This window comes from Podarcis melisellensis, assembly GCF_964234715.1.
Source record: "Podarcis melisellensis genome assembly, chromosome: 5".
In the NCBI taxonomy this organism is placed as follows: domain Eukaryota; kingdom Metazoa; phylum Chordata; class Lepidosauria; order Squamata; family Lacertidae; genus Podarcis; species Podarcis melisellensis.
In genome coordinates this window covers 7,279,540-7,294,588 of record NC_138537.1, presented here as the reverse complement: position 1 = coordinate 7,294,588, position 15,049 = coordinate 7,279,540, and the positions used below count along the sequence as shown (strand labels likewise).

The window sequence follows — 15,049 nt, the reverse complement described above, 5'->3', positions numbered from 1 at the left end:
CATGTAAAAACACCAGGCAGGCCCCACAAATAACCCAGAGACGTATTTTAAATAAAAGGACACAGTCTACTCATGTAAAAACACGCTGATTCCTGGACCGTCCGTCCGTGGGCCGAATTGAGAAGGTGATTGGGCTGCATCCAGCCCCCGGGCCTTAGTTTGCCTACCCATGGACTAGATACAGTCCCTTCCAACTCTGATTATATGATATAAATTTGCACAATAAGGCCCCTTCTAGGTGTCCCTTTTTGTAGTGTGTTCACAATGACTTGTTCCTCATAATGATATTGGGGTGGTTATACACATCATTGGTTATGTGGTACATATTGGGGTGATTATATGCTATCAGTACTCCTTGCACCTGCAAACTTTTTGGGGAGGGTGTACTGTTTTGTTTCCATGGTCTGTAACGCTATGCTGAGTTCTTGTCAACTTTCTATGCCACAAATGTTATGGGGGTTTTTTTTTTGTCCTGCTTTTGTTGCACTATGGTGCAAGAGTGCCTCTCCAGATAGCAATAACATGATCCACTTTGTGGGAGCAGCACGGAACAACTCATAACATGTGAATGGCCCAGAATAAATGCATTACTAATACACTATTATTGCATCAAGAACATGTTGCAGAATACAACCTAACAGGATGGCCCCTCTGGCATTTGTCACACATACACATGAATTTGTAGATCTGTGCTTTGAACCCAGAGCTTAAAATACATGACCTTTCACACACATGCATTTGGAGAGGATCCCTAACTTAGCAGAGAGAGAGAGAGAAGTGGAAATATAGGACAAACTCTGCCTTGCATAGAATCCAACTGAAATACTGGCGGATCCTGCATTATACCAGAACGGATGGCAACCCTATTCCCTTTTCTACCCGCATGATGCTTGAATGTTTTGTTTCCCCCTAAAAAGCACATATTGCATTTTCTGGGCATGAGAAAGCAATGAGATCCCTGCTGGATCCCACAAAGTGTCCACGGGAGGGTTGCACTACTCAGGAGGAACCTTTCCAGCTCTGCAGTTCTGAGATTCTATGAGGCGCCAGCTCAGGGCGGCTCACCAAAACTTTTGAATAAAATAAAAACCCTCTTGACAATCACAGCACCAAAAAAATAAAAATAAATGCATTGGAAAAGCAAAACGGAGACAGCAGAAACTTAGAAGCCTCCCAGGGCTTCGTGGCGTGAGGCTGCTGATGCTCCGCCGCCACCGGGAATGAGGAGGAAGAGAGCGAAGAGGAGGGAACCTTCCGAGCGCCGGAACTGCCTGCTCCGGGCGGCGGCGGCGCCGGGGCGCGTTTCGCGGTGGCACCACCTGCCCGGGCCGCCAGCAGCCGTAGCAGCAGCAGGGAGCGTGGCCGGAGCTGGGCGGGCGGCGGGGCGGGATGGCTCCGGGTCCCGCTCCGAGGAGGAAGGGGGCCGCGGGGCCTGCGGGCGGGCTGCCCTCCGTCCGCCAGAGCCTGCGCCGGGCCTGGCAAGACAAGCACCTGGTGCTCTTCGAGCCCCACTACACCCCGCTGGTGGCCGCCTGCCTCTGCCTGGCCGAAGTGGGGGTCAACCAGTGGGTCATACACAGGGTGGCATGTGAGTGGGGGTCCGGGACGGGGCCTGGGTGGGGGGTCAGAAGAGTGGCATTGGGGGTGTGGGTGAGGGGCAAGGCTTAGGTGGGGTTAGGACCCTCTCCGGGAGGGAGGGAGGAATATAGCTCGCGCCTGCAGCTCTTCTGATAAGAATAATAACAACAATAATAATTTATTTATACCACGCCCATCTGGCTGGGTTTCCCCAGCCAGTCTGGGCGGCTTCCAACAAAAATTAAAAATACGTTAAAATGTCACATACTAAAAACTCCCTGAACAGGGCTGCCTTCAGATGTCTTATAAATGTCAGGTAGTTCTTTATCTCTTTGACATCTGATGGGAGGGCTAGCGTGCTGGGCAGAGGGAACCCTGTGGATTGGGTTAAGGAGGCAACAGCAGCCCTGCTGGCTGGGTCAAGCAAAAGGTCTCCCTGCAGTGGCCAAGCAGGTGGGAAGACCATGGGAAGAAGGTGAGCATAGGAGCCAACTCCTAGGGTCGAGGTCCATTTGCCCCCCCCTAAAATATTTGAGGGCTCCCTGCCCAAATATTGCCATTTAAATGGTGCATGCGTGCCACGCTATGTGATTGATTATGCAGGGTGAGGCTTGCCTGCCCCCAGATATGTTATTCAAGTTGGCACCTCTGTATGTGAGGGCAACAACACGTCCCTCAGTTGTGTCCCACAACCCCTACCTTCAGCTGGTAGTCGGAGTCAGGTCTCCATAGATGCTGGAGGCAGTATGCAGTGCAGCCATCAGGAGCCATCAGGAGCAGCAGGCATTGCTGGCTTAATCGTCCACAGATTTGTCCGCCCGCTTTTCAAAACTGCCCCAATTGGCAGCCATTGCTACGTCTTGTGGCAGTGAATTCCGTAGTTGAACAATGCACAGTGGGGTGTCATTAACCGGACTACATGAAAGGTTCCATACAATGTGTAGTCTGGGGTAGTTTTGACGAAGGGCTGGGGCTTCATTTGAGCCAGGGCGTAGTGGCAGAACTGTTCTCGATTCTTGTTGTCCTGGCTGCTAGAGCCCAGCCCAAATAAAAATCTGTCCTAGCCCTTCAAAAACAGGTCATAGATAAATGCCTTACACAGAGGAACAGCCAATAGGCATGGCTTTGCATGTGTTCTTGTAGACTCGGATAATTTTAGAGCCCTTCTTTTAGATCCAGGCCGTTTTCAGCAGCTGAACTGAGCTCCTGTTTGTACTTGATGGTACAGCTTCTGTGCTTTCCCCAAAGATACAGAGATCGACTGGAAAGCCTATATGGATGAAGTGGAGGGTGTTGTCAATGGGACTCTGGATTACACCCAACTAAAGGGGGACACCGGCCCTCTTGTGTGAGTAACACTGAGTTTGCAATTATAATGAGAGTTTCAGGAGTGGTAGTGTGGGTACATCTCTTAAAAATGGAGTCTGGGTGGCAGTTGGGCAGTTTCTGTTTCCTTCCTCTGTAGTTGATCTATTTACCCACTCACTCTCTCTACAGATATCCTGCTGGCTTTGTTTACATCTTCCTGGGCCTGTATTATGCAACTGGCCGTGGCACCAACATCCGCCTGGCCCAATATCTTTTTGCTGCCCTTTACCTTGCCACACTGCTGCTTGTTTTCCGCATCTACAGCCGAACGAGTAAGGTCAGTAGCTCCTGCAGCACCTCAAGGAGCACTAAAGACTGTTCTTTTCCCTATCACACAATAGATATGAGCCCTCATCCAAACACAGTGCTCATGTGCAATACATGTGGGACATGAAAATTGAAGGCCAGGAGGAGGACAGCAAGGTTTGGGTGGGTGCAGGTTAAGGTGGAATTCTATGGAGCTGCACTGCCGAACTCTTTACATAGACTGAGACTTCAATGTTCATGATACTGTACACAGCATTGTAAAAAAATGCAACCTCATATTCCAGTTCTACCACTGAGATCTTCTGTAGGAGCATCGCTGGTTCGGTGAGGCTCATTTGATTTCAACACAAAAGCCAAGCTTTTAGTGTTATTGGCCAAGCCCTGTGAAATGCTCTTCCAAAATATATTCAGCAGGCTTCCGAATCTGTATTGACCTTTAAATGATTGCTGAAAACTTTTATTTGCTGCCAGGCTTATACAAACAATTAAGACAAACTTTAGTTAGTGTTTGTTTTTAATAATAAAAAATTACGTGGTCTTTATTTTGCATGTATTCTTGTTGTAAACTGCTTTGATTTTTTTAAAATGATGCTTTTGTAGTAAAGGTTCATATAAAACGAGTTCATATGCTGTGAATTAGAGGACACAGCTACAAGTTTTCCGTTTGGCGGTTCTCCCTCTCTTGCACAAGGAGGAAGAGGATCCTGGGAACCTGACCTTACAATTTGAAATAAAAAGCAACTGAGCATGCAGTTGTAGGGAAAAACTTAGGCACTTTCTGCTGAATGCTTGTCTGTTATTACAGCTATTATTTCACCTTCCACACATTTCTCAAGGCGATGCACAAAATACAATAAAAACAGTTAAAAACAATACAGAAAGCAGCAGCACTTAAATGGGAACAGCGGCAGCTTGAGTCATTTGAAGCCGCCCCCAATGGCAAGTGGGCTTGATTTTCCTCGTTGACACCTCTGCTGCAGGTCCCGCCCTATGTTTTCTTCTTCATGTGCTGTGCCTCCTATCGCATCCACTCCATCTTTGTCCTGCGCCTCTTCAATGACCCGGTGGCCATGGCGATCCTTTTCCTGGCTGTCAACCTCTTCCTGGAGGAGCAGTGGTCCTGGGGCTGCTTCTGCTTCAGGTGAGAGCCCCTTTGGAGCCAATCCATCCAATGGGAGGGTATTTTAAACAAACGAGTGGTTCTTGCAGAAGCACAAATAACGTGCACACCTGATTTTTCTGCTTGCAAAGTGGGAGCTTTCAGAGCCAGCTCATTGCTTCCTGTGGTCCATCTAAAACGGCCTTTGCCAGCCTGAGCCCCTCCAGATGTTTTGGACTACAACTCCCATCAGCCATCTTGCTGTAGTCCTGACTGTTCAGTGTAAACTGTAAACCTTGTGGGCAAGCAGGACAGACTCTTGCTCTCTGTGAAAGTCTGCTGCTACTGTAGTTCTTAGTCAATGTCAGATGGCAAAAGCAAGGTGCATGGGGACTGGAATGGGCCTTGTATTAACCGCAGGGATCAGTGGCACCTTTTATCTCTCTCCTCCAGCCTGGCAGTGTCTGTGAAGATGAATATCCTGCTTTTTGCACCGGGTCTCCTTTTCCTCCTCCTGCAGCGCTTTGGCCTGCTAGGAGCCATTCCCAAGCTCGCTATCTGTGCGGCCCTGCAGGTAAGGTGATGGGAAGATTTGCCATGTCCAGATTCAACCCCTGGTATCTCTAGCCAAAAGGAATAGTAGGCCTAGGAAAGGCCACACGGCATGTCAGAACAGACAACACTTAGTCTACAGTGCCTGGTATTCCCAGGGGGTCTCCCATCCAAATAGTAACCAGGCCTGACCCTGCTTAGCTTTTAGGAGATCAGGCTTGACCATAGGCGGTATGACCATAGGCCAATACTTGTCTGATTCAGTTACTACCTAGTGACAGCAGAGCCAGGTCAAGGTGAAATACTTTGAAAATATACATAGCTGTGATCCTGTCCGTTAGATCATCAGGTTTTAGTTTTTTAAAAGTTTCTAGCTCTCGTTGTTTCTGCAAATATGCAGGCAGAAACAAAGAAAGTATGGATGAGGCTTCCAGTGATCATGGTGAGACTCCTGTCTAAATATATATACAGTGGTACCTCGGGTTACATACGCTTCAGGTTACATATGCTTCAGGTTACAGACTCCTCTAACCCAGAAATAGTGCTTCAGGATAAGAACTTTGCTTCAGCTTAAGAACTTTGCTTCAGGATAGGAACAGAAATCGTGCTCTGGCGGCGCAGCGGCAGTGGGAGGCCCCATTAGCTAAAGTGGTGCTTCAGGTTAAAAACAGTTTCAGGTTAAGAATGGACCTCTGGAACGAATTAAGTACTTAATGAATTAAGTACTTATCCATATCACCCTGCTCCATCTCTAGCATTTTCTGGCCCACCCTCTCCTTGTCCTTGTATTTGTGAATTTGTTTTGTGTGGTTGCACATCATTCCATGAGTTCAGTGCATGTGAGCAGTTACACAATACTCAGTGCATAACACTCAATTGCACAAAGCAAATAGTGGGTGTTTCCCCCGGTGTTTTATTTCTTAAATGGAAGGGAGAAATACAATTTATGAAGGATGCAGGCAAGTAAGTTTCCCCTCAAGCAAACATTAGAGAAGGCAGTTAATGTTGGCCAAGCTCACAGAGAGCTTTTTTGGCAAAGGAAACCTTATTGCTAGGTGCACTTGAAGTTCAATTACTGTCCAGCAGCCATTAAGAGGAGGCTGCCCAAAATAAATGCAGCAGGTCTTTTGGAACTGATGCCGGGAAAGAAGCTGAACTGCAGCAAGAGGACCCCATAGAAGGGAAGAAGGGAAGCAGAGATGGGAGGGATGGGCCAAGCAGTAATTTCACACCTGCATGCCTTCCTCACAGCTGCATTGCATCATGAGTTTTGTAGGTTTAAAGCAGCAGAAGTAATTAGTAGCTTGTGTACCTGATGATCCAGCATTTTGCTAAAAATAATAAAGCACTTCCTGGATGAATGTGCAGCAGCACAACATGTCTCTAATGTTGGAACACAGAGTTGTATTAGCAGAACCTGAACCTGATTTCTGGCTTAGGTGATAATATCAATCAGCAGTGACACTGGCTCATCTGCTGCTGCAGCTGCAACAAAACATGTCTTTCCTGTTTTACTTCACCCCCTCAGGCGCACGCCTTCATTGTCTTCCAAGAGAAACAGATACCTACAAGTGAAGCTGGCAGACTGAAGAATTGCAGTGACCTTAGCTTCCATAATTTGCTGCACTTGGGATGCCAAAAAGTCGTGTTCATGTTCTTTGTGGGAGAATTTTAAGGCACAGTTCTTTCTTGCAGGTTGTTTTGGGGTTGCCCTTCCTGGTGGTGAACCCTGTTGGGTACGTGTCCCGTTCCTTTGATCTGGGCCGACAGTTCCTCTTCAAGTGGACAGTAAACTGGCGATTCTTGCCAGAAGCGGTTTTCCAGCACCGGACATTCCACCTGGCATTGCTGGCCGCCCATTTAGCTGCCCTGGGGCTCTTTGCACTGAAGAGGTGGCACAGGTGAGAAGGTGGCATTATCACTGTGCTCAAGGGGGCAAGTACGTGTGAAACTCAAATCTCGGAGAATCATGCTCACAATTTATGGGCTCTCGGAGAGAAAGAGATTTTGTTGTTGTTATAGCTTGTCAAGGAGCGAGCTTCTAATTCTCCAGCACTGGCCTGATACAAAGCAAGAGAGAAAATGGGACTTTGGGGGCACATACACAACCCACACAAAATTAGCCTTTGCAGGATTCTGCTTCAGTTCAGTGCAAGGGTGCAGAAACCACTTGCACTGAAAGTCAGTGTCATGTAGTGCACAGAATGTGAAAGCTGGGGCAAGTTCTGGGTTCAAATCCCTACTCACCCATTTGAAGCTTAGTCTTAAGAACAGCCCCACCTGATCTCAGCAGAGGTCCACATGTCCTAGGATCCTGTTTCCAATGGGGTGAGCAGATGCTTGCAGGCATCTTATATATAGGGTGTGGAAAGCAGCAGCTGTTGTCTGTTTTTTGCCCCAGCACCTAGTTTTAAGAGAGAAACTGCCTAATTGGAGATCTGCTCTGTCACTCTCAGCCTAACCTGTCTCATGGATTAAGACGAGATTATGCTAAACTGCCCTGAATAAGAGTTTACACTTCCAGCAGGAAGGGTTCCACTTTCTTATGGATTACAACATATGCTTCTCTCCTCTAACCCCCACCCTGCCCCCAAACTGCAGGTGTGATGAAAGCATCCTGTCACTGCTGAAGGATCCAGCTGAGAGGAAGAACCCTCCGCAGCCCCTCTCAGCCAATCATATCCTTTTGCAAGAGTGGTGGGGATGGTTTGCCACATGCTAGATGGTTTGTGTGATGGTACAAGAACGGCCCTTTTCTGTGGTGGGCCCCCACTTGTGGAATGCTCTCCCTGGCGAAGCTTGCTTGGCACCAAAGTTAAGAACAGCCCCACCTGATCTCAGCAGAGGCCCCAGGTAAAAACTTCCCTCTTCTCCTAGGCCTTTGGATAATTAGACAATTAACTGCAGGGTGGTGGTGGTATAGTTTTCATTATGGTATGTATGTTTGCGTTTTTAATATTGTAAATTGCTCCATGATCCTCCAATGGAGGGTGGTATAAAAGTTTAATGAATAGTAATTTATAAAAGGGTGGGACGCGGGTGGCACTGTGGTCTAAACCACTGAGCCTAGGGCTTGCTGATCAGAAGGTCAGCGGTTCGAATCCCTGCGATGGGGTGAGCTCCCATTTTTCAGTCCTAGCTCCTGCCAACCTAGCAGTTCAAAAACACATCAAAGTGTAAGTAGATAAATGGGTATCGCTCCAGCGGGAAGGTAAACGACATTTCTGTGTGCTGCTCTGGTTTTGCCAGAAGTGGCTTAGTCATGCTGGCCACATGACCCGGAAAAACTGTCCACGGACAAACGTCGGCTCCCTCGGCCAGTAAAGCAAGATGAGCACCGCAACCCCAGAGTTGTTTGGAACTGGACTTAACTGTCAGGGGTCCTTTACCTTTACCTTTAATTTATAAAAGGGCATGGAAAGAGGCGAGCTTCCACACTCTTGATGCTCCTCCATTCCAGAGCTGCAGTGGATTTCAACTTTCAACTTTGCACATTGCAACCTTCCCTTAACCAAAGGCCACAGGTAGTCTTTGCTCTCTTCACTTCCAACTTCATCGGCGTTTGCTTCAGCCGCTCCTTGCACTACCAGTTCTACGTCTGGTATTTCCACACTCTGCCCTACTTGCTCTGGTGCACGCCTCCCAAGAAGCTTGCTCATCTGCTAAAGTGCGTACTGGCAGGGGGCGGGGAAGGGAGACGAGTCAAGGGGACGCAGGGTCATGCCATCCATGTGCCTATTTTCTCTGTGCAGTCAGATCCATGTAGTGTGTAGGAAGTGCATTGCAGTTTTACAGAATTTACAGCATACATGCCTGTGATTCCAGCACGTGCTCACTTGGTCATGATTACAGAACTTTGGGTTGCACCCAGAACTCACATTTCACTCAGAGGGAGGGGACATTTGAATGCAACCATTTATTTATTGGGGTATTTGTAGGGTCACCTTTTCTCCCCCAAAGCAGTTAGATGATGAATCTTTGAAACAAAGGCCATATCTGCACCATACATTTGAAGCACTCTTGTACCACTTCAAATGTATGTTGTGGATGTGGCTGAAGTCAGGATCACAAAGAGAACATCAAAACCAGTGAGGGGGGTGGGGCTAGTGGGAGTTAAGCAATGTGCTGTAAAATTACATTTCAAATAATTTGCACATGTTAGACACACACACAAAAATCTGGATGAAGAGGGAAGATGTCACGGGTTTCTGGAATAAAGACATTTTAAAAAATAGCTCAGCTTGCTGCAGAATTTTGATGGATTAGGGGTGAAACAGGGAGTTCAGCTTTCCACCTCCACTTATGAAAACCTTGATGCAGGTGCCACTGTAACATAATTCATGTAGGATTCTAATCAAAACTTTTTATAAAAAGGCCCGTATATTTAGGGGAGGTTCAGAACTCATTATTGGCACATCTGTTTGGTTTAAGAATGTATAAACAGTTTCCTAATCAATGTTTTCCAAAGCAGAATGCAGAATATGTACACAAATCCAAAAAACAAACTTTGAAATCATTGAATTATCCAAACTCGGTATACATTATAAAATGGCCAAGTCACACTTCAGAGAAGGCTGTCTTAAAAAGAAAGTTTTCAATAGCTACCTATATTTCAGTTGGATGCCGGTTCCAGAGGGGCTGGAGCTGCAGCATTAAAGGCCTGGTATATTTAATGGTATCAGGTGTACTTCTGGGGCATACAGAACTCTTAATGATGCCCTGTAAGAAGAATGCAATTGCCAGAGAGGAGCATGAGGGGCAAGGCTTAAGTTTCTCAAATGTCCTAGCCCTAACTTGTATCACTTTAAATGCTAGAAGCGAAACTTTTAACTGAGCCACATAACGTATTGGCAGCCAAGTGCAGTTTCTTAGCAGAGGTGTTATATACTGTTGGTGGGATGTCCCAGCCAACAGCCTAGCTGCATTATTGTAACCTACCTGCAGTTTCTGGATTGCTCAAGAGAAGCCCCACATAGAGTGCACCGCAGTAATCCCATCTTGAGAGTTCCTGATGCCTGGATCACAATAGTCATAGCTGTCTCGCCAGATGAAGCTGATAAAAGGTGCTGTTAGTCACTGAGGTTACCTGGGACTACAGCGACATACATGGATCTAGGAGTACCTTTGCTGAAGCAGAACTGAGGGCAGGGTGGGGGGTGGCAAAGAAGCAAGTGCTAAGTTCAAGATCCTGGTTCTGGTGTAGAAAGCCCTCTACATTGTGGTACCAGGATAACTGAAAGATCGTCTCATCCTTACATACACAATTGATCACTGTGCTCTGCAGGTGAGGGCCTCCCACAAATAGGCTCTTATCAGGTCTGTTCTGCACAATAGCTGAATTGGGCTTTTAGTGTTGTGGTACCTGTCCTTTGGAATGCCCTCCCCTTGAATATTGGGAAACATCTCTCTTGTTGTTTTTATGGTGCCTTCCGAAGACCTTCCTCTTTCAACGAGCCTTTTAAGTTGAGCTCTTTCCGAGTCTGCATCTGTGCTGGAATAGTTTTAAATATGTTTTGTATTGTTTTATTTCTTGTTTGCTGCCCTGGGCTCCTTTGGGAGGATAGACAGGATATAAATGTAATAAACGAACAAACAATTTTTAAGAGTAAAAGTGAGGGAAGGAGAAAAACCTACTCCTCCTGCTACGACAGCCTTATGGGACTTCTTGAACAATGTCCTATTTGTTTTTTCCTCTCCCTTCAGGGTGCTCATTCTAGGTTTGATCGAGCTTTCTTGGAACACGTACCCGTCAACAGTTTACAGCTCCACCGCCCTCCATGTTTGCCACGCCATCATCCTTCTGCAGCTCTGGTATGGGACGGAGCCCTCCATGATCCCCCAGGAAGTAAAGAAACAGCCTTTGAAGAAGGCCGAGTGAAAACTGCACAAGAGGAGCTTCCCACAGTGAGAGCATGAACAAGATGGTCCAGGCATGGATGTTGCTCTGGGTCAGATGCTGATGGACCACTTCCATTCCCTCCGGGGAGGACCTCTTGCTCAAGTGTAGGCACTGCCTCCTAGCCCAGAGGGGTGGTGGTGTGTGGATGGGAAAGAGTACAATCTGCATACCTGCTGGTGGTAATGTGGAACAGCTTAAATAAAATCAGCCAGGGCTTGGCGTGAGGCCTCTTGCCTCTGTATTTTGACTTTTGTCTCGTGGCTGCACTTCATTTGCTTTTAAAGCAAGCTTCTTGGCCTTTTAAATGTGGATAACACTTGAGAACAGGTGGACTTAAGGTTGTATCCAACACTGTCCCATTAGTGCAAGGACTTCCGCTTGCACAATGGAACTGCCCCTCCCTCTGCTCCCCCCCCATGCACCCACTAAAGCTGTTCTGTAGATTTTCCCCAACTTTCCTGAGCAAATTAGCGGGCAAGGGGTGGGCAGAGACAGGAGAGGGAGGGGAAGTTTGGTTCTGCAAGTGGAAATCTGCGCACCAATGGGATGACTTCCTCGGATACAACCCTAGAGTGTTGCTTTTTACTGGGAATAAGCTAATTTTCTGCTGTGGTGGAAGGAGAGCCTTTCCCACTCATTTCAGGAGTCAAGGCTGTGCAAAACAGGCTTGCAATACACTCCCTGTGGGGGACATCTCTCTTCCCTTTTTTGGACATACGGTAATCAGGCCAACCCAATAGATGAGGGTAATCAGGAGACTAGCCCTGGCTCTCTATAGCAACTCAAGTGTCAGTAATTGTGGAGGTATCTGGAAAAAGCATTGCTGGTGTGGACACAGAGTCACCCAAAGACCTGGGCAATGAAAGAACACGCTGCTGCTCTAGACTCTGATCGCGTCTCTTTATTGGCACCCGCAACCAACAGCCTGGTCTGCTCACTACTCCTTCACACGTTGTTTGGGTTGTAGCACAGCATGTTCAGCTTGATGTTCTCATCCCAGTGGCGGAGCAGCAGGAAGAGTTGACGTGCTGCCCCTTTGAGAGCGGCGACATCCACACCTTCTGGCAGCTGCTGTGCCCGCAGCCAGGAATCAGCCTTGGCTGCCAGCAACTCCCACTCCACAAAGAACCCGGCACAGCGGTGCTCCAGCCAGGCCAAAGCCACAGCTGTGGCCCAGCTCATGCTCTCCAGGTCCCCTTCCTCTGCATCTGGGCACATCTCCTGCAGGCTGATGCTCACTTCAGAGGCATCCGGCGAATGGTCGCAGGCGTCAGTCTCGGAGCCACGCCCGCTGTCTGCCTGTGCCCACACGGCAGCACTCAGCACATCTGAGCAGGTGCTGTGTGAGTGTGGTGATCCTGGCTCCACCACTCCCTCCTTGCTCGTTCCAACTACTTCACCGCCATCTGGGGAAGGCTGGTTTGCTGTTAGCCTTGGGCTGGCCTTGGCTATGAGTGCCCAAGGGGAGGTGCTGGAGGCAGGGCTGAGGCTGGCACGGTGGGAGGCATAGGGAGAGGCCCGGCGCAAGCGGTCCAGTGGGATCTGAACGACCTCCGAGAAACACTCGGTCAGCTGGAACATGCCGGGGGCCTGCTGCAGCCGCACCTGTTACAAGGGAGAAGTTGGATGTGCATTTAAGCCAACCTTCTGAGTCCCTTAACAGTTCAATGGGAAGTGCTTCTGTGCAAGTTCAAAGCTGTTTTGCCACTCCCTTTCATTTGAGAAGGCTTGTGCAGCAGAGATTTTTATGGGTTGTGCCAGGGCTAGGGAACCTTTAGCCCTCCAGATACTGCTGGACTACAACTCCCATCATCCCTGATCATACACACTGCTAGCTGAGGGCAATGGGAATTGTAGTTGGGAACTGTATACTCTTCTGGTTCATTCAGAACAGTCTTATTTGTTCTATAATAGCAATGATTTTATCTGTTATATAATTGCATATTAAACAGTTGAAACCTGTCCTGGGGCCTTATAGTGAAGGGTGGGGAAGAAACCTTATAAATATAATTAAAATTCCAGCAGAAATCACATAAGATGGGCAACCAATGTGGGATAAAACGATGCTGCAGTGATCTAGGCAGTGGAAATGGAGAGGGGAAGAGAGGCTTACCAGTGGGAGATAGTCCTGAATGGCACTGTCACAAGAGGAGAGTTCGCTTTCAGGGGTCAGACACTGGGGACGCAGTGCCAGGCCTTGACCCCGTCGCCGGCTGATGCTGAATCTGCAGAGACCAGAGTCACCCAGGTGAAATGTCATGGTGATGTCAGCAGCTTGTTTGATCAGGCTAGGGACTCTTATAGTGCAGCCTTCTGCTTCTTACAGTGGTCAAGCAAAGCTGGATGGGCCAAGCAAAGCATGAAAACCACCCTGTTCCCCAGCATCTGGTATACTGCCTCCATTCATAGGGGTAGTTCTCAATGGCTCTTAACCTTGATAAGACTGGATCCTGCATGCACTGAGAAAGATGGACTGCAGGCCAGCTTCCTCTAGCCCATACCAGGTTAACAAAACTCTCCTTTTAGGTGGGGCCTTCCACCCTCCTGTGTGGGGCTCTATATATAATGGAGGTGCTCAAGCATGTTTATATTAGCAGGTACGGGGTGGGTTGGAGGGTGTGGTTTTCCTCTCTAGGAAGGATTATCTCACACAAGCGCTTGCAGGCTTTAACAGGCTTCAAAATGTGTTGTAAAATCCCAAATGCTGGGTGGAAGACAACAACATTACTCATAGAAAACAGAGTTTCAGCATCTCCGTTGCTCCACAGAGATCTAGTAGTGGAAGCAACTGCGTCTTCTGTCCTGATCCTTCCCTGCTCTTTCCACCTTATCGAAGACCACAAGACGCTCTGGACTGGGTCTTTCTCAGTTACGTATTTTGTACAGCACCTAGTATGTAGATAGTGCTAATATTTTAGATGATAAGGGAGAGTTTCCAGAGCTAACTCAGCTGGGAACTTGTAGAGAATACCTACAGTGAGTTCTCTGTTGATCCTAAAAAAGATGGATAAACTCTTAAGGATTTCAATTGGTGTTGCATGATACTGCAAACACTCTTAGAATGGTTGGTCAAAAGAACGACCTTCCTGTTGCATCTCCCAGCCTTGGAAGACTCACCTGGAGCCCACAAAGTTCTCCATTGATTTCTGGGAGCCCACAGAGACAGGAGAGGGACTGGAATCGACACCTAGACCAGAAAGAAAGCAACTGGTTAGGAGCTGCAAAATAGCAAACAGTGATGGAGACCAGTGGTGCCCATGGGGACTGGTGGGGGTGGAAGGTATGTGACAGAGAGAATGTGGAGCCAGGGCCAATGCCAGGCAAAGCCAGCCAATTCTAGGTTTGCCCACATCCTCCTCTTGAGTTTTATAAAGGCAATACTGACTTAAAGGAGGAAGAAGTTGACAGGCAGTGCTCTAGACTGTAAGTCAGAAGTCAGGCAGGTGGGGACTGGTTGAGGGCAGGCTGAGGTTGGTGTGGCAGTGCCCCATTTGTTTTAATAGACCAGCCTTCACTGATTGAGACCACACAGCTTTACTTCCACAGAGCTGGCTATGGTAACTGCAGCTTTATTGGCAGGGCTGCATCTTAATGCCATTTGCTCAGGGTCTCCCAGCTGATGCACAGCAAAGCTCTTTATTCTCTCCCCATAGCAAAAGCAAAATAAGTTACAGAAGGAAAGCAAAAGTGGTGCAGTGGTTAGAGAGTTGAACTAGGACTTGGGAGATCGGGGTTCAAGTCCTCAGCCACGAAGCTCAAGGAGCGACCTTGGGCCAGTCACTTCCTCTCAGCCTAACCTGCCCCACAGGATTGCTGTGAGGATGAATGGGGAATGGAAAAACTCTGTGTGCTGCCTAGAGCTCCTAGAAGGGAAGGTGGGAGAGAAATGTTATAAATAAATAGGGGTAGAGTTTGTGGGCTCTTGCAGATGATGTATTGATCAAGCGTTCATCCTTTCTCTCCTGGAGATTAAATTATATCTGGTCTTCTGATTTCTGAGCAGAGCAGTTATATGACAAGGAGTACTTGTCTTGTATTTGTCCTGATTTGCTTGTGAAGCATTTACCGGTATATATCTTCCTGTTAGGCCTTAGTTCATCCCACACTTTTCAATGCATTTCCCCACTTTCAAAACTGCATAAAAACTTGCTTTTTAAAAAGTGGATTTGTTGCACTAGGGTGACAGAGCCCTTTAATCCACTTTAATTGCACAAACCTAAGTTTGTGGTGTGTGCTTGATAGATTCAGGCACCCTAAATCTATTAAAGCACCTGGTTTAATGCAGC

General features: G+C 47.7%; 2 protein-coding genes across 7 annotated transcripts in view; one reads left to right on the top strand and one right to left on the bottom strand.

Annotated features, from left to right (window-relative positions):
* Positions 1–1,362: 1,362 nt before the first annotated feature.
* On the top strand, positions 1,363–11,010 carry ALG3 (ALG3 alpha-1,3- mannosyltransferase). Its single transcript, XM_081911231.1, has 9 exons — positions 1,363–1,588; positions 2,827–2,926; positions 3,076–3,223; positions 4,194–4,354; positions 4,766–4,886; positions 6,560–6,765; positions 7,466–7,543; positions 8,388–8,531; positions 10,568–11,010. Exons 1-9 carry the CDS (start codon positions 1,390–1,392, stop codon positions 10,740–10,742), a joined length of 1,332 nt encoding a protein of 443 aa, XP_081767357.1. The 5' UTR covers positions 1,363–1,389; the 3' UTR covers positions 10,743–11,010.
* Positions 11,011–11,649: 639 nt separating this feature from the next.
* The window catches only part of VWA5B2 (von Willebrand factor A domain containing 5B2), a 96,329-nt gene continuing 92,929 nt past the window's right edge, over positions 11,650–15,049 (bottom strand). For all 6 annotated transcript variants that reach the window (XM_081910730.1, XM_081910728.1, XM_081910727.1 and 3 more), the window contains 3 exons: positions 13,881–13,950; positions 12,877–12,988; positions 11,650–12,368 (listed from right to left, as the gene is read on the bottom strand). In XM_081910730.1, coding sequence (XP_081766856.1) covers positions 11,709–12,368; positions 12,877–12,988; positions 13,881–13,950 — 842 coding nt within the window. In that variant the 3' untranslated portion in view covers positions 11,650–11,708. The remainder of the gene's footprint in view (positions 12,369–12,876; positions 12,989–13,880; positions 13,951–15,049) is intronic.

Excerpts from the sequence above, each read along its gene's own strand:
- ALG3 (XM_081911231.1), top strand. The coding sequence starts at position 1,390 with ATGGCTCCGGGTCCCGCTCCGAGGAGGAAGGGGGCCGCGGGGCCTGCG. Across the intron at positions 2,927-3,075 it reads GGGGACACCGGCCCTCTTGT|ATATCCTGCTGGCTTTGTTT; the intron begins GTGAGTAACACT and ends CTCTCTCTACAG. Across the intron at positions 7,544-8,387 it reads CAGCCCCTCTCAGCCAATCA|GGTAGTCTTTGCTCTCTTCA; the intron begins TATCCTTTTGCA and ends CCAAAGGCCACA.